Source organism: Strigops habroptila, chromosome 8 (assembly GCF_004027225.2).
Source record: "Strigops habroptila isolate Jane chromosome 8, bStrHab1.2.pri, whole genome shotgun sequence".
NCBI classification, from domain to species: Eukaryota; Metazoa; Chordata; class Aves; order Psittaciformes; family Psittacidae; genus Strigops; species Strigops habroptila.
In genome coordinates this window covers 56,893,541-56,920,668 of record NC_044284.2, presented here as the reverse complement: position 1 = coordinate 56,920,668, position 27,128 = coordinate 56,893,541, and the positions used below count along the sequence as shown (strand labels likewise).

The window sequence follows — 27,128 nt, the reverse complement described above, 5'->3', positions numbered from 1 at the left end:
CCAGGCAGACTGTATGACTTGAAAAATACCTTGCATGATACTCAGACTTAATGTTCATTTGCTTAATCCCATCCTATTTCTGCTAATGACACCCTCTTGAAGCTTTATGTCAGGCTGTTTGCTGTCATGAGCCTCGTCTAACTTAGTTGCTTTCCTCTCTTGCCCGACACGACAGAGTCAGCATGTGAAAGTCCCAGCAAGTTTCAGTGTAAGAGTGGAGAGTGCATTGACGGAGGCAAAGTGTGCGATTCACATAGAGACTGCAGGGACTGGTCTGACGAGCCTCTGAAAGAATGTGGTACAGTACTTGCCTTCTACGTGTTGCTCCTGTTGTAACTGCTTCCCCTCTTCTCCATCTGGTGCTCACAGCTTTGAGTGTAACCACATGTAGCTGCTAATGCTATTTCTCACTCTGATTCTCTTTCCTTGCCTTTATTCTTTCATCACCCTTCATATGAATATAATTAGTAGCCTAGTCTGATCATCTGTAAGTTTGAACTGTGCCCTTCTCAGCTCAGCTTTTATTCTTGGAGGGACGCATGAACTGAGCATGGGTCTAGGAACCAGGAATTCCCCCTCTCCTCAGATACTAGTGTCCTCCACAGCAGAGACCAGTTTATTTAGCCTTATTGCCTAAATTATCTCTGAATCGTAAGATGATGATACCATCATAAAAATTTAACATTGGGAACATACTTTGGATGTGAAAACATGTAGAGTGGCAGCGATCACTGAGAGATGACTTCATCCATTTCCGGATTTTACATGTTGTTGCTGCTTCCCTTAGAAGTGACAGCAGGTACCTCTCTGCAGTGTCCTGCTTGCTCTGGGCTGGTGACAGTGCTCAAGCCATGAGAGCCAGCTCTGCATGCCAGTCAGCAGAATGGAAAGCCCACGCCTGAGAGCTGTGCCTCTCACTAGGGCAGCTCCTCTCTCACTTTTCCCTCCCACCAGACACTGTGGGCATCAGCCCCGATCTGCAGCATTACTCAAACACATTGGATTTGATCCCCAGTGCAGAAATGTCTCAGGCAGGCATCTCTTTCCATGACATCATGGAGCACCAGTAGCATGGAGCTCAGTGCCTGCCTCGGAAGTAACTCACGTTCAGGAAGAACTGTCAGTCTCTCTTCTGTATCAGTGCCTAGTGAGGAAGCTCTTACCTTGTGCTTTCAGTATGGCCTTGCTTTCTTCTTACACTAATCCACATCTCCCTGTCTTTCTGAGTGGGTGTTGCAACTTGTCTGTTTGTGGAGGTCTCTCAACAAAGCTGACAGCTCAGTTTGTTTTAGGAGACAGGGCAGTGGCATGGCTCAGCTGGGCTTGGTGCTCAGTCTTACGGTAGTGCCATAGTTGATGTGGTGCAGTTCCAGGCTGGCAGTGAAGTGTGGTTTTGAGTTAGGAAACTGAGCGGAGAATAGGCCCCAAAGAAAACATGTTTCTTTGAGTGATGTGGATTGCTGTGAATGTAACACCCACACAGAAGTAATCCACGCAGAAGGCAGGAGATGCAGGACATGCTCCTCGTCTTGGTGTGTCTGTCTAGCTGTGTGCTAGACGCTGCAGTGTCCTCTAAGATTGCCAAAAGAAAGCACGACAGAAGACAGAGAATCACTTGCCTTATTTTAGGCAGGCAGTGAATATACTGCTGAACTTTGGGTAATGGGCAGCAGAAAGAGAACAGGCTCATGTCTCTGCCAGGCTCCTCCTCAGCTCCTGTTGAGAAGTGCAGCAAGTGAACCAGCACTTGATTTACAGTCTCTAAATCCAATCCACAAAGTACCTCTGAAACTAGGGGAATCATCTGAGTGAGTTTGCTTGTTAGTTGAAACAGCCTTTGTAGTATTTTGCAGAGAACAGTTGTGCATGTTTATGACCCCATTTTCTGGAGCTCTGTGCAAGGATAGGAATATGTGATATCCATTAATAAACATCAGTGACAGCACACAGAGTGACTCCGTGGATGTCTTCTTGGAGCCTAGTGAACTTTCTTTATTAATAATGTATTGATACCTGTATGTGTGTGTCTTTGATAGGAAGGTGAAAGCATCCCAGAGCTGAGATGGGGTTCCTTCTGGCATGGTATTTTCCTAGTCTTCCTGACTTCATTAGCTTGTGGTTGTTTTCATTTTCTTCCAAGAGCACTGGTTTAATGGCTCTGCTATACTGCTCACCTGCAGTGTGCAAGGAAGCAAGAAGTAAGAGATAAATGAAAACTTTGCCTTTAAATTGCATTATAGATTGAAGCATATCAATTTTGCTTGTTCTAGTGAGCCCACCATCCCTGAAATCCTACAGCTTCTCTTCAGCAGTCTTACATAGGGAGAAGACTTCTACACCTTGTGTAGGTTAATTACAAGAAATGTTATTTCTGACAGGAGACCAGCTTTCCTCAACCTCTCATGCAGCTCTAGTTACAAGGATCCACTTACTCTGTTTTTCATTTCAGCACTTGAAAGCCAGATCAGAAGGGTGGCCTTGGGATTCAACAGGGACCCAGGAAAAGATTGGGGCTGTTGCTTCATAAATTGCACACTTGGGCTGATGCAGGCTGCCAGCAGAGGCTGTAGTGTGGGATGTGTTTGTGGGAGGACTGTACCTCGGTGTTAATGGAGTATCTCTGACAGACTGTACTGTGGTGTTTTCTGGAATTTTCACATAGATCATTCCTTGGAGCTAGATGGGAAAATAGTATTTCAAAATAGCTGGCCCCTGGGAGGTGAGACTCCCTCAGCATGAATTATTAAAGCTCAGAGAGACAGTTCAGAAAAATCAACATGAACCAGCGCATGGGGAAGAAGGAGCCTCCTGGAGAGAGCCCTTAGGTCCCTCGGAAGTTTCTCACATGTGGCAGAACATGCTCAAAGCAGCAGCTTTCCGATGGGATGAGATGCAGAGAATCACAAACACTCTATCCCCAGGGCTCCCTGTTCATTTAGGCACTAGTTTTTCAAATGATCCTACAGTGTTGGTTTGGAATAATAAAGAGCAAGAAAGTGATATGGTGGTGGCTTCCTATCTGTGAAGTCACTCACATGCTCCCTGTGGCCAGCTCCTGGCTACCAAAAGCTATGATATATGGGAAGATTTCTCAGGACATCTCTTAATTCTATTCAGTCTAACAACTAAAAGCCACAGGTAATCTGTGTATCCCTTCCAGGTATTAATGAGTGCTCTATGAACAACGGTGGTTGCTCACACATATGCAAAGACTTGAAGATCAGTTATGAATGTGAATGCCCACCGGGATACAAGCTTCTGGATAAAAAAACGTGTGGAGGTAATTTACATGCAAACAGCAGTCCCTTGTGTTTCACCATACAGAGACGTGATTATATTCACTTCAGCGTTGCTCCATCACAGATGGTTTGATTTCAAGTTATTGATGGGTTTCAAACACTCCTTTCAGACATAGATGAATGTGAGAATCCAGACGCTTGTAGCCAGATCTGCATTAATTACAAGGGGGACTACAAATGCGAGTGCTACGAGGGATACGAGATGGACACCCTGTCCAAGAACTGCAAAGCTGTAGGTAAGACACCACCACAGGCACTTCAACTCTGCTTGCTCAACATCCCAACTCCGATAAGAAAACATGCTTGCAGGGCTGAGGCTGGAGGAACAGAAACAAAAGGAAACTAGCAAAGAAAGCAAGCAAAGACATTTCATTCCAAGCAGCACAGAACTGCTGCAGCGATAGCAGATGCGTCTCTAGGCAAGAACTACTGATCATGCAGATCAGAATATTTTAACAGTGTACAGAGCAAGATTGCAGTCACTAGTTGGCTGTTTGAAGCTGAAACTAGAAAAGAAAGTCTTTTGACAGGTGTTATTAAAAACAGTGCAGCAAAAGCATTTAGTGGTGGTGCTGTTAAAAGGAAGAAAACATGCCAATTAAAGCATGGTAGGTTAGCCACCTCGCCACCCTCCTATGCAAATACCAACATGAACATCAGCAGTTTGCTCGACCTTATTGCAGAAATGAATGTTAATGTCAGAGGGATGGAAAGTTGAATTGTGCAAGACTACCCGTTAGCCATGATGGGGGGTTCTTTAATGGAAATGGTGAGTCTCTTGGGGAAGAGTGTTACCTGCAATACAGAATTACTTCTCTAGTGCTATCCTGCACATCCATGTAGCCTCTTTCTTCCCAGGTTCTGCATGGTAGGCACAGTGCCCTGCTGTCCTCATAAAGTCTGTTAGTCTCATACCTGCCGAGTTAGGACTGGCCCAAATCCTGGGACACTGACCTGCTTGTTGGTTAGAAAGCTCTGTTGTGCCCAAGAGTCTGTGCTGGGAGCCCTGCAGCATGATGTATTCCAGAGTTAGAACCTTGTCCCAGCTCTTCCCTTTCAGTATTGTGTTCCTGAGTCCCCTTTTGTCCTTCCCAACGGAAGGACACTAGGATCTTCAACTGGCTACTGTTGGAGACAAACCACTAAAGCTCGTTCTGAGCCTCCATCCTGTCACTGCCTCAAACAGGGAGGTGCACAAAGAGCAAACTAAAGCTTTAGCTGTTTGACTCTCAGCTTATTTAAGTGACAATTCAGAACACAGAGAGTCCCATGCTCTGCTACTTGCAGAGGGCAAGGACATGCACCTCTTGGTCTGAGCTGAAGACACAGGCGTCTGCCTCCTTCGGTAGGAAACTGGGCTCCATGGGGCCCACTGTGAATGACCATGGAGGCTAAGGTGCTGGCTATGGTTTTCTAAGCAAAATAACTATTGATTTCTGTATGTCCTGCTCTCCTGTCTTCTGGAAAATTCAGGTCAACTTTATGCTTCTCAAGAGGCTCCATCCTGGGCTGGCTTGAGATTGTGACTGCAGTAGCAGTGTCACCAGCACCCAGGCTGCAGGCTCTGGCCCCTCACAAGAGAGATGTGCACTGCCTGAGCCCAAGTGCTCAGGTGACTGTGTGAGTTCTACATGTACATGACAGTCTAAAATTCCTCTCTGGCAACCAGTCCTGGCTTTGCTGGATTCAATATGGCTCTATGATGCCTCGAGTCTGTCTGCCTCCTTTCCCTCCAGCCAGCCCTTCTCTTCCTTGTCCTGGCCATGAGTCACCAAAATCTGGCCCATGTATTTTGTATCTAAAATGTGTGATTGAAGGTGAGAACATTGCCCAGACTTCTGCTTGTGGCTTAGCAGAATGGGCAGACCAAGAGCCAGTGTACATCTAGTGACACAGAGGTGCTGTGGTCCTCCATGTCCATGTGGTAGCTCTGCCTCTGGCAACCATTTACACTTGCCTCTGGCATGTTACAAAGCAGAACTAGCAGTGACTGTTGTTGTTTGAGAAATGAAGGTCTAGCTCTTGGGTCAGCTGCTAAACTGGCTGATTTTCTGTGGTAGGCAAGAGTCCGTACCTGATCTTCACCAACCGCCACGAGGTCCGCAAGATAGACCTGGTGAAAAGGGACTATTCTCGCCTCATTCCCATGCTGAAGAACGTTGTGGCACTGGACGTGGAGGTGTCCACCAACAGGATATATTGGTGTGATCTGTTCTACCGAAAAATCTACAGGTAAGGGGCAAGAGAGGATGGGAGGTTTGGTACCTTTCCAAAGCTATGGTTCAGCCTGCACCCCCAAAGGACAATGTACAGAGAGCGGTGCAGGGTACCCGAGGGCTTTTCTTCCCTTACTGGGTTATCTGTTGTGGCCCAGACATTGTAAGCTTCTTTAGGAACTGATAAAGAAATCAGGGCCTTGTGCAGCTATCTGGTTTGATAATGCAGGAAGGCTTTTTGTCAATAATAGATCCTGCTGCATTTGTGCAATTACACGTAGACTCCCATTTACTTAATCGTACTATTGCCAAGCAGTGGTGTGTGAGACTGCTGCTGTTCTGTGTGTTTGCTGTACGTGAAACCACAAGGGACTGAAAGCACAAAGGAGGCAAATGGTGGGAGCAGGGAGGTAGCAACACATGCTGGCTGTCCACTGTAGTCTCTAGTAGACTGAATTTAAATTCACAGCACTTGACCACAGCACACCTTCTGTAATTCTCCTTCCTCCTTGAGCTGTTTTATATCATCCATCACAGTATTATGTACTAGGGCTTTGTGAGTGTGCCTAGTTAAAAATATATTTAATTTATGTGCCGAAAATCCCCCATGTATATTCTGATTTGCATAGCTATTGCACCCTATTGCAGCTTCTACAGTGATTTGTTCTGGATTTTAGCTAATGATCAGGCAAAGGCTGATTGGTTTCAGCGTGGGGGAGCCAAGGCAGGGTTTCTGCAGGCTCTGGTGTCTCCCATGCCATTGGCAGGGAAATTTGCACAGGCTGTGCTGAGTATGAAGCACTCGGGTAGCTCGGCAGGTACCCTGAGCCTGTGGGGCTCTGAAAATGGGGAGATGGCTCAGGAGAAAGCTGCTGTCACCAAGCCTGATTCTGCAGGCGCAGGCAGGGGTGGGCAAGGGCTTCAGATGTATACACAGAGTTACTTGAGACACACTGCTCCTTCTGCAGCTCTGACAGCGAACGCCCTGGGACACTGGGGGCCACTGAACAATGTCCATGCTCTAGACATGGCTGTACCAAGCCTTTGTCTTCTTCCAGACAGCAGGATTTTTCTCTTTCTTACTCCTGCTTGCATGAGCTTTTTAAGTCCCACCCTTCCTGCAGAGCAACTGCGCAGTTGTAAGTTCTTAACAATTCCTGTTCCTGTTTAAGATACTTCTACCATCACTAATATCAAACACTTCTAAACAAAAGGCCAGCGTGTCCTTCCAGCAGAGAACAGGACTCACCTGCAGGAGTCCTCTGGGGAAAAGCAGTCTGTAGTCGAGAGGCTGTCACAAGGTGAGAACTGTGGGACAGGAGGTAATTGCTGACAAGAGATCCCATCTTTCTTAATGCACCTCACTTGCCTTTCCAGCTCCTCTGCTATTCAGGTGATGTCCCTTTTGGGGTGTCAGAAGGTCTTTTACCATATTTAGTTGCTGGGAGAATTGAAATGTCACCTCTACTTCAGCCCTCCCATTCTGAAAGCTGCAGGAGCCTCTCTGGGCTTCCCCACCAGTGCAGGGAGTGAGGCTGAGGGTACCACAGCTCTCCGCAGTGGTGGACGGGAAGAACTGAACACACTGAGGAGGAGTTACCTGCCTGGAGTTGTGTAGTTAGAACGTGTGCTGCTCATCAAGCTAAAATAACAGAGTCTGGTTTAAGAGGTACCACGTTACTCTAAGAGCCAGACTAAGCATGCAAACTCTAACTCCATCTCAGTTCACTTGGTGCAATTGATACTGGTGCAGGGGCAACAGTGCAGAATCAGCCTGTGTGCTTGTAGGAGCACCATTTTGTTATGTATGAAGCATCCATGTGGAGTTTGCTGCCTTTCATTAGTGTTTGGAAAGATGTGGAGGCTGCCACTGATGTTTAGTGAACATTTTCTTTGTATCTAACAAGATCATTTGCCAAATAGTACAACTCCATGAATCCCTTGGATGAATCATAGTTAGTTACACAGGTCCTAATTCTGCAATACATTTAAGCACATTTCTTTACATGCTGAGTTCAACTCTGTTCAGCTGAGCACTGGAGATTACATTTCTAATGTCCATAAATCCCATGAATTGATGCTATTGAAATTAACATGCCTGAAGTCAAATGTTTTGCTAAATTGTGCAGTTCTAGCAGGAAGCAGGTAGAAAAACGGAATGCCTGTTCCCTGTTCTAGGAATGCCTGTCACCCAGGTGTAGAGGAATAAGTTCAAGCTGTAGGAAAGCTGAAGGTTGCACATACAGCCATAAGGGTTTCTGCGTCACCCACACTGCCACTTGCACACTTCCTTTCCATGGGGTTGCAGAGGTGCTTCCTGGCATCCAGCTGTCTGAGGGACAACCCCATGCACGTGTGCACGGCCCTCTCTGTGCCACATCAGCGCTGTGACGAGTCCTGTCTTTGCAGTGCCTACATAGACAAAGCGAGCGACACTGCCGAGCAGGTGATTCTGATAGACAGCCAGCTGAACTCTCCTGAAGGACTGGCAATAGACTGGGTCCATAAGAACATCTACTGGACAGATTCCGGAAACAAGACCATCTCAGTGGCTACTGCAGATGGAAGCAGGAGGAGGACGCTTTTCAACAGTGACCTCAGCGAGCCAAGAGCCATTGCTGTTGATCCCACACGGAGGTAGGTGTAAAGACCACAAATACTCCCTTTGCCAACAGAGGCGTTCCAGTCATTTTTCTGCCTCTCTTACAAACTTGTGGGTGGTTCTTATCAAGACTTCAGGTGCCCTTTAAGATAGATCTATTGAACTGAAATGGGACTGAGATGGTTCAAATAACTCTTTGAAAGGCCACCGCTGTTAAAGAAAGTTCTGAAAATAATGGTCAGGTCATGTGTTTGCTGGGCCTGAGGTGGCTCAGGCACATAGGCTATGCTGGGGAATGAAGTAGTCTGTCTGATGTGTATGGGCTGCTTGGATACATGGTAGCTACATAGGTAGCAGGAACACCAGGAGGTTGTGTGGGATTACTAAAGTGGGATTTCGCATTCTGATACAAGTTCTGTGGCAGAGCACCTGCGGGGCAGTATGTGGCTCCACAAGGTGCATACCAGAATTCACTGAAGAGACAACAGGGCACTTTCTACTCCAATTATTAGTGCAGGTTTCTTACACTAGAGTCCAATTTACTGTGTTGTTCCATCTGTCTCTTTCAGGTTCATGTACTGGTCTGACTGGGGAGACAAAGCTAAGATTGAGAAAGCTGGCCTGAATGGCGTGGGGCGGCAAGTGCTGGTGACTGACAACATTGAGTGGCCAAATGGCATTACACTTGGTAAGTGCCCAGGGTAGAGCTACAGCACCTACTGTGGCTGACAGCAATTCATTTTTGTTGTTAATTGTGAAAACAAAATTGTCAATGCACAAAAGCAGTGCTCAGTGGGTACACACGGCCTGCAAAGCCTGCCCAGCCACTCGGGATCAGGGTGGCAAGATGGAACCCATCTTGGCTCTTACCCTGCATCCTGTGGAGCCAGGCTGAGAGAGCTGGGCTGGTTCAGCCTGGAGAAAAGAAGGCTCCAGGGAGACCTTAGAGCAGCTCCAGTGCCTAAAGGGGCTACAAGAAACCTGGAAAGGGGCTTTGGACAAGGGCCTGTAGGGACAGGACAAGAGGGAATGGCTTTAACCTGCCAGAGGGGAGATTGAGATTAGACACTAGGAAAACATTCTTCACTATGAGGGTGCTGAGGCGCTGACACAGGTTGCGCAGAGAAATTGTGGCTGCCCCATCCCTGGCAGTGCTCAAGGCCAGGTTGGACAGGTCTTTGATCATCAAGAGTGCCTGTGCCCATGGCAGGGGGGATGGAACAAGATCTTTAAGGCCCTTTCCGACCCAAACCATTCTATGATTCTATGATCCTGCTGGCCCACAGAGGGCTGTGGTCACTCTCACTGCACACCAAGTCACAGGAGAAAGGAGGTTTCCTGCTCTCATGGGGCCACAGGGGACACCTTCCTCTGGAGTTACAGCTGTCTGTGTTTGACACCATGTAAATGTGAGGTTCTCTGCTTGGTTTTATATTTGAAAATTCTGGCCATGACAAGGATGGAGGAGAAAGTGCTGCTACCAGTGCATGGTGTTGAAGTGCTACTGCTGTGGACAAATAATGTTATCCTTTAGTAATTAAGAAATTAATTAATGACTTGTTTAATTACAGAACTTGTTTTGTGTTGGCACTCATCCACTGGCATTCTGTTCAGTGAATCTCATCCAAAATGAGTGAATTTACTCCAGGAAGAGAAATTCAGTGCTTAGTATTCTAACAAACACTGAATCCTTCCCTTCCACTTTGACCTGTCCCCTGCCCAAAACCTGTTTGGCTTTGGCAGGAGTGTCCCCACCACCAGCCTTCCACAACCTGGAGCACAAACAAGGGTTCAGGAGCCAGGATGATTCTTCCCTGAAAATGTGTAAATCACACAGCTCCATCAGAGAGGTGTTTCATTTGAATCACAGTTGTTCTCCAGCAAGAGGCCAAGGACTGAATAGTCTTGAGAGGGATGAAGCTTCTCTCTCAGGCACTGATGAGTGACTCGGGGAAGCCCAAACCACTGCTGGCCTGCTCCTCCTGGTAACAAAAGGACCTCATTGTACAAAGCTGTCAGTCAGCCATTCCCCACACACAACAGAATGTTCCTCCTTTTTAATCTTATTTATAGGGTCTTATCCCAGCATATCTGGGCACTGAGTCAAAATCAGAACTAGTGTTAAAGAAAACAAGGGCCCAATAATAAAGAGATTAGTCATGCTGCCAGTGGGAAAAACATGCTGGGCAAGAGAAAAAGGGTGCAGGAGCTGTGTGTAATTCTGCTTCATTGTGTTTCACTTCTCAGATTTGCTGAATCAGCGTCTCTACTGGGTAGACTCCAAATTGCATTCACTGTCCTGCATTGATTTCAATGGCAGCAACAGGAAAGTTCTGATCACTTCTGTGGATGATCTGAGCCATCCTTTCGGCTTAGCAGTGTTTGAGGTAAGAGTCGAAACCGGCTGCAGGACAGACTGGAGGCTGCAAGAGGTCTGAGCTCTTGATTAAAAGCTCTGCCTTTTGCATAGCAACGAAAGCTCGGCGAGGGCGGTCGCTGCTATAGAAACTGATTAACCTGGTGTGGGTTCAGCAAGGAAAAGTGTTTTCTGATGCCCTTAATCAGGAGCAATGCGTCGGTCGTATCATGCTTTTACCTCATGTAGCACGAGGCCATCCATGAGGATGGTGGTGCCCAGCATAACAGCTCCCACAGAATTGGAAACTGGGTTTTCCTTAGTTTGAATTGAGCCAGATGTCCATACAAAGGCTATAACTCTAGGAGCAATGGGAGTATCTGTGCAGCAAGGGCCTGGCAGGGCTCCCCCTGCAGTCACTGTGACCGATGCGTTGCTGAGGGAGGGGGCACTTGGCATTACAAACATGCATGTTCACCTGGTGCTGAAAGGGTCAGAGAATTCTCTTTCAGGCTGAACTGCTCCAGTTGTGACACACGCACCCCCTGCCACACATCAGAGAAACCTCCCTGTCCCCAGCACTATAGCTCTGATCCTACAAAGACATAAGCTCATCTTCAAAGGCTCCCAGCTCCTACCTGAGTTTGCTCCATTGAAAACCCACTGAGCTGTAGATTCAGAACTTTTGTACCATCGAGTGTCACACTGCAGCCTTACTAAAAGCAGTGCAGTATAATTCCAACCCTCAAATGCCATCTCAGGGCAGATGGGAAGAACTCAGACCTGCCGAGATCTGCAGAAATTACTACCTGAACGGGCATCCACATTGCTGCTATTAGCTCATACAGAACTACCCAGTGGCAGGGCCCAGGGCTAACAGATTCCTTGCTGTTTGCATCTCATGCTTAAGATATAAAGCCTGAGATATATGTGTTCAAAACTGCATTCCCCATCCTATCTCAGGAGTACTCCAGGGGTATGGAAGACATAATTGAAATCCCTGCTTTTTCTGGGTGGAAACAGAGAGCCAGTCCAGCTCTTCCTGCCCTGATAGAGGATTGCCAAGTGTCACTAGCCTGGGACAGTGGAGTCTTCTTTTGCAGCTAAGCTCCTTTCTGTGATCACCTCAACAATTATGGGAACAAAAGCTTCAACTCTGGCCCCTCACTTAGATAAGCTATAGCAGAAAAAGGTGTCGGGTTGGCTCCCTGTCACACGGTATGTCACCCTGCTTTCTTTTCATGTCACTTTACTAGGTTGGCTTCTGACTCAGGAAAACCCTCTTCCTTAAACCCCTTATTCCTCCCATGCAATGTGTATGGTATCTGGGCATCTAACTCTGGGTACAGGTTTCCCCAAGACATTGCTGCTCTTTAGTTTTATCCTCATCGGCAGTGTTTGGAAGGATCTCTTGGGTGATTTCACCTTTATACATCCTTCCTCATCTGAATGGCTGGTTAGAACAACAGACAACCCTTTTGCTTTTGATAATTTAATAATTGTAATTTTTATTTCATTATAATTTTGATAAATAACCCTTGTTCTCCAGCAGTGTGGCTCTCCTTACTGAAATACATGTGGAATTAGCAGGCAGCAGCACACATAGCTGAGTGAGCAACTAAATACAGTTTGATAACTGCAGTTCCTGTGTACCTCCTTGACCAGTTATTTTGCATCTTCATTCATAGTGTGCCATGCAAAAGATATTAATAAAGAAGAGAAATAGATACTCATCTTCCAGGTGTGCTCTAGGCACTGGCCTCTTCATAGATACCTGTTTAAAGCAGGTCTTATCTTTGGAAAGGAGAAAAAAATCAGCAAAAAAGTTTTTGGTGTGGCCTTTTGGTTCTGCTTGTGCTCCAGCCTGTCTTTTAAAAACCACACAGTTCAGAAACAGAATGGATGCAACTCTTCTGTACTTAACCAAATTTCTGCTCCCTCACCTCAGTCTCACAGCCACTAAAATTGCTGAGCTCTTTGTGCACATGTAGGATTGCTGTACTTTTGAACACTAGAAATGACAGTGCCCAAAAAAGCGGCCGACAGAAGTAGCATGAACCAAAGGTGCCACAAGGTCGGAACGCAGCGCAGTGGCTCTGTGACTAGTGGAGTTTAATCCAACTTGAGTTGGATCTGAGGGGGTCAGAAATCCGATGTTTCCTGCAGGACAGAGTGTTCTGGACTGACCTGGAGAACGAAGCGATCTTCAGCGCCAACAGGCTGAATGGTTTGGACATCTCCGTTCTGGCAGAAAACCTCAATAATCCTCATGACATCGTGGTATTCCATGAGTTAAAGCAGCCCAAAGGTAAGGCCTACATCAGGTTTATTTGAGCTAGTAAATGGTATGCTTCCTGGTGGCTCTCAACGAGAGAGAATGCACAGGTAATAAATGTGAAATCAGTGCCTAAAGTCTGAAGTTCCTGCATGATTAATTCAGCAGCAATTATTGAGAAGTCTGCAATTTGTTAATAGCTGCTTAATTAACACCTCTGATAACAGTGAGTTACCCTTGTCACTGTGCTGCTGCCATTCGTCTCACATTTGGGCAGTTCTGGCAGCAGTGTGTAAGGTCTCACTCTACTCCAAACTGTAGAGGTGCTTAAGCAGCCCAATTAACTGAGGTAGGGAGTGGAAACGAGTCTTCTTGAACTGGTATTTCTTTGCCAAGATCAAGAACTAAATAATTACAAAAATAACTTGTCTTTTCTTCCATCCTTGAACAGCTCCAGACTCCTGCGAGCTCAGCCCCCAGCCAAACGGAGGCTGTGAGTATCTGTGTCTCCCTGCACCTCAGATCTCTCCCCATTCTCCCAAGTACACCTGTGCCTGTCCTGACAACATGTGGCTGGGTCCTGACATGAAAAAATGCTTCAAAGGTAAATACAATCACATCGCTCTTGTGCTACTCCAACCACATCATACTTACAGTGAATATACTTCCTGATGGTGGAATGCAAACACTGCCTTTTGTATTCCACCACCTGCTGCCTTCTGAACACAGCATTTATGGAAAGCTTGCTTGATTTGCAAAACATAAGAAAAAGATACAGGAGGAAAGAGAAAAAACGGATAAGGCCTGACACGAAAAGTGCAAATGGTCAATAAATCATTAAGATCTGCCACACTGATGTCCTATAGATCAGGAGAATATGGAGAAGTCACAGTCATTGCTGATAATATCCTGAAGAGACAAGTGGTTTCAGTGAGTTTTCCCCAATGTGCAACATTCAGTCCCTGGTACAAAGTCAGTGTCTTCTGAGGTCTGAAAAAAACCAGAAGAACTACAAGTTGATTAACTTCTTGACCACCCTCCATCCAGACACTTTATTACTGTTAATAAATTCAGCTTAACTTCACGAAATCATTTCTGTAGCTTCAGACAGAGAACTATCAATAGTCTGACTACCTGCTAGATAGAATTGGAATTTGGTTTCTGCTTCTAATCATTAAACACAACAATCCTCCCCAGATTTCTATCACCATTTGTGATTTGCTTTGTGTACTGACTTGAACCAAATTTCATGGTTGCTCTTGTTTTTCAGATCTTCCAATGACTTCAACTACTGTACTGGTTTCTACAACCACAGCATCACATACTGCTGGTACCACGACCATCACACCTGTGCTTGGCAGTGCCAATAACACCACTGAAGTTGTCCCCAAAGCTGTATCGGAAGCTACGATTACCACCCCAAGTTTTCATTTACCTTCCACCACCTCCATCCTGATAGACTCTGAGATGACCACTGGAAACAGCAATTTATCACAGCACTGTAAGAGAATGAGATTCCTCTTTTCTTTTTCTATACATACACCGCGTCACAAAACCTCATGCACTCACCTAACGTGTGTCACTGTCATGGTTTAAGCCCAGCTGGCAACTAAGTACCACGCAGCTGCTTGCTCACCACCCCTGCCAGTGGGATGGGGAGGAAAATCGGGGGAAAAAAGTAAAACTCGGGGCTAGAGATAAGAACAGTTTAATATTTAAAATAAAGTACAATATAATACTACTAAGAATAACAATTACAATGAAAAGGGAAGTAACAAGAGATACAGGAAAAAAAAGAACCAGCAAACAGTGGTGATGCACAACACAATTGCTCAATACCTAGCCTCACCTGAGCAGTGATCTGGGCCTTCTGGGTGACTCCCCCCAGTTTCTATACTGGGCATGATGTGCTGTGGTATGGAGTACCCCTTTGGCCAGTTTGGGCCAGGTGTCCTGTCCCTGCTTCCTCCCGACTTCTTGTGCCCCTCCTCACTGGCAGAGCATGAGACTGAAAAGTCCTTGATCAGGGTAAGCGCTGCTCAGCAACAACTAAAACATCGGTGTGCTATCAACCTTGTTCTCAGACTAAAGGTAAAACCCAGCACTGCACCAGCTACTAGGAAGAAAATTAACTCTATCCCAGCTGAATCCAGGACAGTTAGAAACAGGTCAGATGCAGGAGACACCAGGTACTCTTTCTCTGTTACGATGGCTGATGTGATTCTCCTCACTTGGGATGTCAAGGAACTTTTATATCAGGTTTTCATCCAGCACACAAGAAGCAGACTCTAGAGATGAGGCCCTGAGAGGTCTCACCAGTCATCGCCTCGTGCCCAATACAAGTTCATCCCAGCTTCACTGCTGTTTGCAGTGCTGCACACTGGAAGATGGATGATTCTAAGGCACTTTACCTATTTTAATTCTTTAATTATTAATGTGATCCAGCACAAGCTGTGAGTGAAAAATGCCTCCTGTCCAGCCTCAGCCCTGCTGGACGGGTGGAATTACTTCAGCCAAAGACAGAAATGAGTAATGAAACGCCAACCTACCACCTCAGTGCTAAGAGGCGATACCTCTAGATACCTGCTGCCAAGGGAGAGCAGAAAAGCTGAACTGATTTTCCAAAACTAACCCCAAATTCTAGTCCAGAGAGAAGACTGTACCCTTCAGGACTGTCATTCAGGGCCTTAAACAGATCGAGATTGCTTGAAAACATCTTTTTGGCCTTAAACATTTCCCTGAGCAGAACAGGCAGTTTCTGTTGCATCTGGAAAGCAAAACTCAGCCGTTCCCATTTGAGTCGGGTGCCCAGCTGCAGGAACAGCGATGGAGCACGCTCCATACTGCGTGTGGGGAAGCACAATCCAGTTTCTAAAATTCATTCCTGTAAGTTCTATTTGTGCAAATTTCTTTCAAGTGCAATAATTAATTGTAGCAAATCACGGAAGGAAGGTGCTTTTATAGTCCACATTTGAAATAGTCTGGTTTATTAGTAAGTAAATAACTATGTGCTAGAACAACCTGCCACAGGGAAGTATTTAAAAGGATAACTTGCCTGTTAAGTTCCATGAACTGGTGTATGAAAAGAAAAACTACAGGTACTTCCTGCTCTCAATTCCTGATATTTTAGCAAAACCAGATTTTCTGTGCTGATCCCCTATTACAAAAGCTCAGAGCAAACATTTTTAAATCTATAACTTGAAAGGTGTATTGATGATATATTTTAAATTATTTTTCCCTATAATTGTGGGGGTTTTCCTCTTTTAAGCCCAACGTTGAGTTTTGCAGTCAGTCTTGCATGCTGAAGCAGACTGCAGCAGCGAGTGATATATGTGTTGACTAACTCCTTAGCTGTAAATAAAGAAGAAAAATAATTACAAAGAAGCTGCGAGGATGGCTTTGAACTACATTCTTTTTCTGACAGCTCAATAAATCATTAATTGTGTCAGTACTAGAAAGTGTTCTGCTGAGGAGTTTTAAGAGCACTATTCACCATCCCCTGATCCATGCAGGGAATATCCATTAAGTATCATGTTTTGTAAAACCGCCCTCCTTTTGTGTGCTTGAAGACGTGAGGTACAAGTGCAGCCACTCACTCCTTGCTGGGCAGAGCTTCTCCATCTGGTAACACTGCACCGAGCACTTCCCTGACCTTTGGGCACCCTCCCGGAGTGGGGTTTGTATCCTGCAAGGGCAGGAGCCCTTTCTGGCCAGGCTGTGCATCCTTCCTAGGATGAAACAGCCCAGGTTTGGGTCTATGTGCGTTTTGGCTGCTCCTTACTGATTTTATTACAACTTTTTGTAAACTCTTTAATTACAAAAGCTTTCTGGTGAATTGAATCACAAGATAGTTTGTGTTGGAAGGGACCTTAAAGCTCCTCCAGTTCCAACCCCCTGCCACGGGTAGGGACACCTTCCACTAGAGCAGGTTGCTCCAAGCCCCTGTGTCCAACCTGGCCTTGAACACTGCCAGGGATGGGGCAGCCACAGCTTCTCTAGGCACCCTGTGCCAGCGCCTCAGCACCCTCATAATAAACAATTTCTTCCTAGTGTCTATTGTAAATCTCCCCTCTTTCAGTTTAAACCCCTTGTCCCGTCAGTACCTGCTCTTATAAACATGGTTACCAACAGAAAACATTCCTTAGACGTGGCTTTAAAACCAGCATGAATGAGTTAAATGATCAGAACAACTTCTGTAATTACAGATGCGAATAATGACCAAGGCTTTGATTCCACCGTGACAGCAGCTGTCATTGGCATTGTCATTCCTGTCGGTAAGCTGATTTGATGTAACCTTTGAAGGAGATCACACCAACGTGCTAATGCAAATACACTCCTCTGAGTTTCAGGGGTGGGGGTGGGAAGGAGCACAGGAACTGCTGAAATGGGGAATAGCAGCCTGGCTTTGAGAATGGGTATGTACATGGGAACATACCAGGATATTGCTGTCTGGCCAACAGCCTTATCTTCCCCTTTTCTTTCCCCTTTCCTCAGTGGTCATTGGCTTGCTGTGCATGGGAGGATACCTCATCTGGAGAAACTGGAAACGGAAGAATACTAAAAGCATGAATTTTGATAATCCAGTGTATAGGAAGACAACAGAAGAGGAAGATGAAGACGAAATCCACATTGGGCGGACTGCCCAAATTGGACATGTCTACCCAGCAGTAAGTATCTGCTGTGTTATATGGTTATATAAATATGCTGGGTTATATAAAATATATATATGCCTCATATATATACATATGAGGAAACTGCTGATGGAGAAGATTCATTTTATTGAGAATTTAGATACAGATTTATCACCAGCCAATTACAGTGTTGGTTATTTGCCAGGTAATGACAAAAAAACACAACTTCTTTAATATTTATTGAATAGGCAGAAGCCTAAACCTTTAGGCAGCTCATACAGTTACTTGTCTTACAATATGGTTGTCTATATAACGAGACATTCTGTCCAAATTAAGATAAATTGTCCTCATCGATATACCTAGCAAGCACACCTACCTCAAGAGCTCAGTATGTGACAGCTGATTACTTATTCTCCACTGGATTCTTTTATATCTGTGCTTAGACTGCTACTGTCTAAACTATTTTAAGTATATCTTGAGTTTCCCTGCAAACCAGGGAGAGTATTATTTGTAATAACAGTGTAAAGATGAGTCAGATTCCTCACAAGGAGGAGTGAATGAGGTTCTGTAAGAGGTTAAGGACATTTGCCTTGGCAAGATTAAGCTTTACAAAAAGGAAACACTCATTTTGATAGCAAGTCCTGTGCAGGTAGAGGAGAGAGAACCCTCCCTTCTGTAGGCAGTTTGTCTGTAAAGGTGCCTCCTTCAAAGCAGCAGTGCTGGTGAGAGGAAGAGCCGGCAGTTATAACTGCACTGTATTTTAAGAGAGAGCATAAGTAATGAGTGAAGGCAGTATAGCTTCTATAGGCAGGCGGGTGCGTAGGTGATGCCCCATATCATCTAAAGATTGTGCTAAAGATCACACTAGAGAAGGTGTCATCCCTCACAAGGAGCTTTATCCAATACACAAGTGAAATAAACTTTGCAAAGCTCCCAAGTAACACTTGAGTGAGAAACCCCATTTGGAGGGGAAGAACATCAGTGCTTGAAATAGATTTGTCACCAGTACACTGGGACAACAATGAGATTTTTAACGAGAAATACAAGTCAGCAACAGTATCACAAGTCACACATTTTCTCAAGCGTGTTTGTTTCTCCTTCACAGCGTGTAGCATTAAGCTTAGAAGATGACGGGTTGCCGTGAGGATGAAGCTGCTGCTCCAACCACCACACTGAACAAATCTGCTTTGGATCCCAGAACCTGCTTCTTCTTTCTGATCGTTATTTATGTTGCAGAAGGGTAACCACAAAGTTATAATGAACTGCAAACATCCAAAGGATGTGAGAGTTTTGTATGTATAATCTTTTATACACACTTTAACTTGTTGCACTACCCATTTGTGATAGTGAATAAGCGACGGCTGAGCTACTAACTCAATGTCCATAACCAGCCCCAGCTGAAAGTTCGGTAGCGATTGCTTTATTTTAAGACTATATTTATAGAGATTTTGTAAATATGTTGACTATGCTTTGTGGCTATCCATCAACATAAGTAAACCCAATCCTGTACAGGCAGTTTAGAAATATTTATTAACAAAAATCTGGATTATAAGATCTGTTCTGTAAATATAGTAGAGGGGTGAGAGTATTTATTTTTTGTATGTTTGGCTTGCTGTGCATAGATTATCTGTGTCTATATCTATCTGGACTAGATAGATATATAGGCATATAAATATATACATATATATAAAAAATATACCTATATTTTAAAACTACTAGCCTACATTTATGAAAATGAGGGATAATTGAATTTTTACCAGATGTTTGAGAAGTTTGCTTTGAAATCTAAAGACAGGAGGTAAGGTAGCTGACAGAGGAAGCACTCCCATAACATGCAGAGCCCCTGAGTTGCTTTTCCATTCCCCACTCTATCCCGAAGGATTCATCTGCAGTGCTTGTAACTGAAGAGTCACTGTTCTCAGTCAAGAGAAACTCCTACAGCGCCCAATTTTTGCATGTTGTATTGTTGCTTTTTCCAGCTTGGTACAAATTTGATTCAGGTTTTTTGTGTGGTTTGTTTCTAAATGGAAATCTAAGTTCTTTTCCCCACTGGGAATCTCACACCTCTCAAATCAGCTTAGAATTAGCAGAAACAACAATTTCTCCGTATACTTCCATACACCCAAAGCGGGCGCTGCCAGCTGGCTCAGCAGGAAAAGAAACCCAACGCAGTAACAACTTAATTCCTTCCTTCCTTGTCCTTTTCCCCTATTCATAGTAAGAGTCCAAATCTAGGGGACACTGTGGGGCCAGGCCTTAATTCAGCGTATGGAGAATTCTGAAGTGCAGCAGGTATCTTGTTGCTGCCCTTGGAACAGCCTGCACCAGGGCATGTCTCCAGTACCAGAGCACTAGGCAGGGAGGTTAAAGGAGGTTAAAATTCATCCTACACCTTGCAGAAAACCCTTTTTTTCCTCACCTCATTCTATAAGATTCCCAGGGAATTGTATGGGAAGCAAATACCCGTCACTGCATAATGAACTAGTGCCCCCCTGAACCATACCAAAACCTTGAGAGACCTGCCTGGCATTCTTAGATCAGTCCAAGCTTTTGTATTCCAGTGAGTAGAAGAAACTCAGCTTGAATAGGTCTGGCGGGCTTCTTCCTTTTTGCCTTTTGTTTTCCTTTCTTTTAGAATAAATTCACAGTGTTTTGTGCGCTGGGAGTTGATTCTTGACTAAGAAAAGGAGGAAAGTGTCTAAAGACCTTGTATGCGTTCCAAACAGATGGCATACTCTCGGAATACTCCATGGCCTGCAGGGACAATGCCTGAATAATGAAGCATCCTTCTATTCAAATTTTAGATTTGAAGGCAGTGAAAAGATGAGTGAGATACCCACGTGTTGTTTTAAGGTAGGAAGCTGTTTCTACAACTGCTTGCGCTGTGTGCATGAAGGAGAAAACTGAGGCAAGGCTGTATGTGATAACACTGTAACTAACAGACCCCTGTAAATATATTTGGAAGTTCTCCAGTTTTGATACTTTTTTAAGAACCCGGCCACACCAACCGACCTGTATAAACCACCTCTGAAAGGCTGCAGTTTTTCAAGCCCTTGTAAATGAACTCGATGTGCAGCACTGGATTCAGCCTTTACAGATTTATAACGACTGAGAAGTCAAACACCAAATTTGTTTTTTTAAAGAGCTTATTTTCAGTACCGGTTCCGATTGTTAGGATGGTATTTAACACTGTAATCATTCCTGATCTCTGTCTTGTCACGTCGCAGTTCTGTTAGTATAAGTTCTTGCTTGGTGCCTTTTGTGTTCCAGTTTTTATGTTACGGACAAAAGGACCAGGGAGGGGAGGGGGAGGGAGACACTTTGCTGTTGGACATCCATGAGGGTCACTGGAAACCAAATGAACACATTTGTAACACAGTGCACTGTTTCTATAGAAAGATTAAATTTTTTTATCTGGGACTACGGAACTAATTACTTTATAGTGCCTAAAACACCATCCTAGGCCTGGGGCTATGTCGTATTTTGGGAAGAGTTAAGGAAAACTCTGACTTTACTTTCCAACCATAAAGCGGGGTTTGGGAATGCTACTGTATAATCCAGATCTGCGATAGCAACACTGCAGACACTTCATACTCTACACCTAAACAGACAGAACTGGCTTTCTCTGCCACTTTGGGTTTGGTCATCTTGAAATCACAGGAATGGAAAATGGTACCAGGCACATTATTTCCATGAGCTGAACAATTGCATCAGTGATGTAACTGAAAGAGGTGAGTAAAACCTCCAGTGGTACCAGTACACTAGTACCCTACAAGTACACTAGTCCTTGCCCACTGGGATAAACTTGTCTCAGAAGTGAATGGCACACGTAACAGAACTGGGGTCATGCTTAACCTGAACTCTTACACATTAGAACTGCCCAACAGCTACTTGCAAACTGCACCATTTCATGTGGGAAATCCACTGCATCACTTAAAATCCCAGTTAGCAGCCAGGGGAATAGAGCAGCCATGAACACCAGTGCCCACTGCCAGGCACCTCTTGACAACCACGACAGCAGAGCTGGTCACTGACCGACCGGGTGATCTGCAGGAGATACTCTCAGAAGCATCACAAGTCGAAGCACTGAAGACGACACAGCCTTTCCCTGTCAGGTATTGTTAGAAAGCCTTGGGAAGCAGGGTCTTTATTGAAAGTTAACTTCCAGTCTGGTTTTGTCCCCAGAGGAACACTGCCAGGCAGCTAACACTTTTCAGACACACATAGTTATTACTAAACTGATACGGACTTATATACTGGTAAATACAGTTTAGTTTTCAACTGGAAATAGGTTTTTCTTGTTTTATTTCTCCATTTCAGTTAAATATTTTAGCAGAATAATATGGTAGCAAATAGAAAAATAACACCACCACCACAATCTCTAAAATGCTTAAATAGAGAGTACAGCACAAGTGAAAGAGCCTCATAACAGTCCCAAACCTACCTGGGCACTGAGGGATTCCTGACAAAACAACTTCCTTTTTTCTCCCCTCCATTTTTTTGACTCTGTGCTGTATTAGCAATAAAATTTAAATTTTTTCTTTCCCTTTGTACACACAGTAACTGAACAGCACGAGAGAATCCACACTAACACTGTGCTGCCTGCTGTCATTAAGGTGCTGTACAACAACATGTACTCCTCTAAATCCCCTTAGTGTGTTTCTATAACATAACTCGGTTACCTTTCTGCCTTCTGCAGAGCGCGTGTGCACCTTTTCCTCACACCAAGTTTGTTCTCCAGCAAATCACTTTTCTAACTTCGTGAAACAACTTTCAATCTCTCCCTGGTTTACACCCTTGCCTTCCAGAAGGTTGCTGTCACCATGGTCTGTTGCAGACTGCTTCAGTGCAGAAGTTCAGTTGTCTCCTAAACACACGGTGTCAACACTGGAAGGATTCAATGGGAGAAGGAGCAACAGAGACAGTGAAGTTAGATGTGGGACACACAAGCCACCTTTTAGATTCAACCCTTTGTACATTAACATGCTGGTGCTCAGCGACCAGCACAAAACACCCACACTCTTACTTTGCAGGACCTGGTGTCCTCTATTCAAACAGCTCCAACAAATAGGATCTGCTCCCAGGAGCTAGAGGAAAGGTTTTACTGGTGTGGCTCCAAGCACAACCTCCCCATATGTGACCCAAGTCTCACAGAATGCAGTTTTACACAGATGGAGATGAACCTGTCTGTGGCTTTTGATAACACAGCAGCACAGTAACATGAAAGATGAGCTTCACAAAAGATTACCTCAGAGTCCCCAGAAGTGAGGCCATTGGCCTCAGGATGCTGAACTTGGATTTCTCATCCAACAGTGGTAGTGTCTACCAGAAGAAACCAACAAGCTATTGTTGAACTTAACTTAAGGCTATGTTCCTAGCTCTTACAGGAGGTTAAGTAATGCTAACTTGAATCTGTCCCTACGCATCAACAAGCAGAATGAGAACATGAGGTAAAGAACAATAATCTTTTTCAAATTATTTGCAGCATTCCAATTTCACTGTGTACCTCAGCAGGAGAACATTCTCTCAAGGGATTAGCCATGGCTGCCTGTCATATTCTCTGCACTGCGAAGGAAAGCACTGAAATCGTGCCAGTCATGATAAGGCACCATCCTTAGCAGGGAGCTACGATAGTAAAGAGCAAATCTCCCCGATATTCAGATAGGCCTCAGCCTGGTTACAGGGATAGCTCACACAGGATTAAAGCAGAGACAAGCCTGAACTGATGGAGGGGATGTCTTCCTATCAGTTCAGTTCTTCAAACCTTGTCTGCAGGCCACAAAGTCAGGCGGAAGAGTCAAGGTTAAAACTACAGGTCTCAGCCAAGGCCAAACAACAAAGACATTTCACATTCAGGACTCTATTTCCTGAGTCTGCCAATCAAGGAATTAATCAGTTCCAACTGCAGCGGTTTATTTTCAGGCACATATTCCCCCACTGCGACTTAGCTGAAAACATGTACATGCATTTCAGTCAAGCCATTACACATGAAAGATAATGGAAAGCCTTATGAGCAAACACACATTAAAGAAAAATCCCTGAACCTATGTATTTTGCTAATGGGCAGAGTCCTAAATAAGATCTAAGCACAGACAACACCTTACAGTAATGCTTAGAAGATAAAGAGTACTTGGAAAGTAGCATTTGGGTCTAAGTTCTGGTGACAGGACTTTCCTTTCAAAGGCCAAGTTGACTTTTAGACTTCCTCTAACAATGAAAACTGTTATGAAATTACTGGAAATTTACATTCAATTATTATTATCAATATCCAAAGCATGTGCCCCATTGAAAAGCCTGCCCTCACAAACTGACTTCATAGCACTTCCATGCTAAATGCATCAGCAGCAATAAAAGTCATGACAAAGTTAGTTAATAACAACCTTTTGAAGCAGAGCAGAAGCCTGCAGGAGAGCGGCTGAGGTTACAGAACCTGCTGCTGCAGAGGAAACTCCTGGTGAATGTGCATTTTTACCTTGGCATACTACCTTGACATGCCCATCTTAAAAAAGGCCTAACGCAGCTACAAGAGACACTGAGAAGGTCCACAAGGATAACTGAGGAAGAGTTTCCATTTCTCAGAGCTCCAACTCAGAAAGACACAGCTGAGAGGATGTACAATACCAATACATAAAACCATTACTGGTGCAGAGAAAGCACTAGGACATTTCTAAGTATCCATTACTGACTACTACCAGATCGGAGGTGGGGAGAATGGAATTAGCCTGACCCAGTACAACAGTCCTGATGATCAGATGAGTAATTTCTCACATTTGTTTTCTTTTTTAATCATTGCCTTATTTACTACAGACCATGGAATTTTTTGTTAGAAAATACAACTGAAGCTTATCAGACACTGTCCATATGAACAATGCAGTTCACCGACCTCAAGGGCAGCTCTGTTCCACATGGTGCCACACCAGACAACTACACACCTCTTTTTCCTTGATTCCTTAATGCTTACAAAAGGAACATCTTTGCAGTTTACCTCTTTCAGGCAACACCTGACCAAAAGCCTTTATCCCTGGGCTGCCATTAAGGCCACAGTAACACTCCTACACCTGGGTCTGCCTTTTTGTAACTCTCAATTGCCTCCTGTGGTTCTTCTGGAACTCCTTTCTCCAATAAATACCTGCTATCCCTTGTTTAAAAGGCAACATTCAGGAGAGTCACTTTGGACACCCAGTATTTTTAAGCATACCCCCATGAGCTGAATGGGAAGGATCCCCTGGCTGGGATGTTCTCCTGCTGCTCTCCCTCTATGAGAGCCCTGAGAAACTGCAACTGCAACAGCAGCAGTCTTCAAACAGAAGCATCCTCACCCAACAGGACACATGCAGAGTTGTGCAGGCACTAACACAGACAGTGCTTAACCAAGAGGCAAACAGGGTTTCAAACAATTTCATGTTAATAATTTCAGATAGCTGTGTTAAGAGGTTTTGTTGTTCACACAGGCCTGTTTTATTATCAGTACTAGAATCTTAACAGAGCAAAGGGGAACAGCAAAATTTTAAGGGCAATGGACTTGAGAAGAAAAAAAAATCCATTTGCTAAAAGGACCAAGAGTCAGACACCAGCAGCCTGTGTGATCTCAACATTACAAAACATGGTTGTGAAGTGCATAAAATTCTTTTCAGTTCCAAAACTGACAGATAAACACGAGCTTCCCAGCTCTGTGTCGCTGCACCAAAAATACAAGCATCGCAAGAACAAGACATTTTAAATAGTACAGCTAGTTCATTCTGGGGCTGTTCGTTCTCTCAACCACACGAGATGCTCTGACAAACTGTCACTTCTGAGCATTGATCTTTTTGCAGGAAAGGTCAAATTTCAAATTGTTTTGCCCTTTTGGTGTTAGGAAGATGGGAGCTCCACCTCGTGTGGTGACACAGTGGCTCTCCAAACTATGTCTCCGTTTGGTTTGTTCTTTTTGGGGTTTTTTGGTGACTGAAGAACTACCACTGCAGACTCTGCCCATGGATACCTACTTTGCCTCTTGCAGGCTAAGAGACAAAAACATTGGCTCACAGTCCCAAATGACAGTTAAGGTTGTTCCTTTACCTTAGCTACTGCTTTCTGCCCAGAACATAACTCAGATGAACAGCGATGTCTTAAACAATACAACCACCAAATACAGAATATTTTGACTTTTTTTCTTCAGTCACATTATCAGTTTACAGAATCATAGGATCCCAGACTGGTTTGGGTTGGAAGGGACCTTAAAGCTCACCCAGTTCCAATCCCCTGCCACGGGCAGGGACACCTTCCACTAGAGCAGGTTGCTCCAAGCCCCTGTGTCCAACCTGGCCTTGAACACTGCCAGGGATGGGGCAGCCACATATGAACCTCATATAACTCAGTATATAAGGCACCAAACCAATTACATTAGAGAAGATATGATATTCAAAGTATAATCACTGGCCTAGATTCAGACTAAGCAATACAAATATATGCAGATAGGGATGCACCCCAAACCTGATTTATACACAACCAATGAGAGGACACAGGCCCATATGTAGACCAAGATAAATGAGGAGCTGTGACTGAAGTACCTGGGGATGATGGTGCATTGGTTTCTAGTGCATTACTCTGTACTTTCAGCTAGACTTTTCCAGGAATTAGCTGCAGTTATGGTTTCCCATAGCAACAAGGTACACGGGACTAGCTGTTCCAGCACAGAGGGCTGCTGAGCTGTACCTCCTGCAGTGATCACCAAGTGTTTCCTTGGTTTGCAGGAAATTGGAACAAGGCTATTCCATGTGCAGCTGAAATACAGCTTCAATTTAGTCAAAAGCTGCTCCTGCTCACAGCAGCAGGTTTTTTACCACACCACCATTTCGGACCCTGCAGACAAGCATGGTCGAATCAAGAAGAATGGACTTAACCCACTAAACTTGCCCCCAGATTCCCCCGTCCTCACTGATTTAGGAAGAAACAAACACAGGTAAATCTATGTCTCTGCAGCAGGAGAAGACAGGAGATTAACCTCCACAAGCACTTACAGTTTATAATAAAAATGTTTATTAATTCTTAAGTGAAACAATGCATTGTTTGGAGTACCATACCATGACAGTCCCACGTACCTACATCATAAAAGTGTAGTAGTACCATAAAAGTACTAGTACGCTATAACAAATCCACTCAGAGTTATGACCTATCTTAATATTAACCATTATTTTTCTAAGTAACATCACACAGTATGTAAATGCAGCCTATACAGACACTAATAAGCACTCAAGCTTTGTTAGGAGTGGTCAAAACTTACCACAAGCAAACCCGTAAGTACGCAATCTCTTAAACTCCTCACCCTGACCTAAAACAAATAAATCCAGCCTGGCTGGAATCACCATTAAATGCTCAGTAAGTCACCATTCAAAACAACAAGCTGACAATTTCTGGTTTCCCACTGTGCCTTCAAAGCAGAAAGCAAATGATTTGGTTTCATCTGGGATCTACTGCCTGGGTGGTAAAGCTATCCTGAATTAAATGAAAGGGGAAAAAAGCATCAACTGGCAAGAAAGACGGGGTGTTGAAACCAAGAAACTACAGTGGGTGGCATATGGGAAAGCAAAACACACCCAAAATAATCATGCACAAAATAATATAAGTTGTAATTTCACCAAGAATTTTAGTAAGCCTTGTGCACAGGAATTGTGCTTATGAAATCACCATCATTCAGTTCGCTTTCCCCACACACTGACTGCGCAGGCTGGGTCTGCATTGATTGTGCTTTAAATTGTGACTGCACAGGA

At 44.5% G+C, this 27,128-nt stretch overlaps 1 protein-coding gene and 1 long non-coding RNA gene across 5 annotated transcripts in view; one reads left to right on the top strand and one right to left on the bottom strand.

The window, feature by feature from the left end:
* Nucleotides 1-20,799, top strand: part of LRP8 (LDL receptor related protein 8) — a 190,963-nt gene extending 170,164 nt beyond the window's left edge. Inside the window, exons 7-19 of one of the 3 annotated variants that reach the window (XM_030493884.1) lie at nucleotides 176-298; nucleotides 3,161-3,280; nucleotides 3,410-3,535; nucleotides 5,360-5,531; nucleotides 7,925-8,152; nucleotides 8,687-8,805; nucleotides 10,365-10,504; nucleotides 12,640-12,781; nucleotides 13,200-13,352; nucleotides 14,019-14,249; nucleotides 16,954-17,022; nucleotides 17,243-17,415; nucleotides 18,485-20,799. In XM_030493884.1, the coding sequence (XP_030349744.1) occupies nucleotides 176-298; nucleotides 3,161-3,280; nucleotides 3,410-3,535; nucleotides 5,360-5,531; nucleotides 7,925-8,152; nucleotides 8,687-8,805; nucleotides 10,365-10,504; nucleotides 12,640-12,781; nucleotides 13,200-13,352; nucleotides 14,019-14,249; nucleotides 16,954-17,022; nucleotides 17,243-17,415; nucleotides 18,485-18,523 (1,835 nt within the window). In that variant the 3' untranslated portion in view covers nucleotides 18,524-20,799. Of the gene's footprint in view, nucleotides 1-175; nucleotides 299-3,160; nucleotides 3,281-3,409; nucleotides 3,536-5,359; nucleotides 5,532-7,924; nucleotides 8,153-8,686; nucleotides 8,806-10,364; nucleotides 10,505-12,639; nucleotides 12,782-13,199; nucleotides 13,541-14,018; nucleotides 14,250-16,953; nucleotides 17,023-17,242; nucleotides 17,416-18,484 lie in introns of those variants that run through there. The other 2 variants (XM_030493886.1, XM_030493887.1) reach the window with 2 other exon arrangements.
* Nucleotides 11,962-27,128, bottom strand: part of LOC115611252 — a 27,864-nt gene continuing 12,697 nt past the window's right edge. Inside the window, exons 1-2 of one of the 2 annotated variants that reach the window (XR_003992516.1) lie at nucleotides 22,062-23,702; nucleotides 11,962-13,738 (exon numbers count right to left, since the gene is read on the bottom strand). This is a non-coding gene — a long non-coding RNA (uncharacterized LOC115611252). Of the gene's footprint in view, nucleotides 13,739-22,061; nucleotides 23,703-27,128 lie in introns of those variants that run through there. The other variant, XR_003992515.1, reaches the window with a different exon arrangement.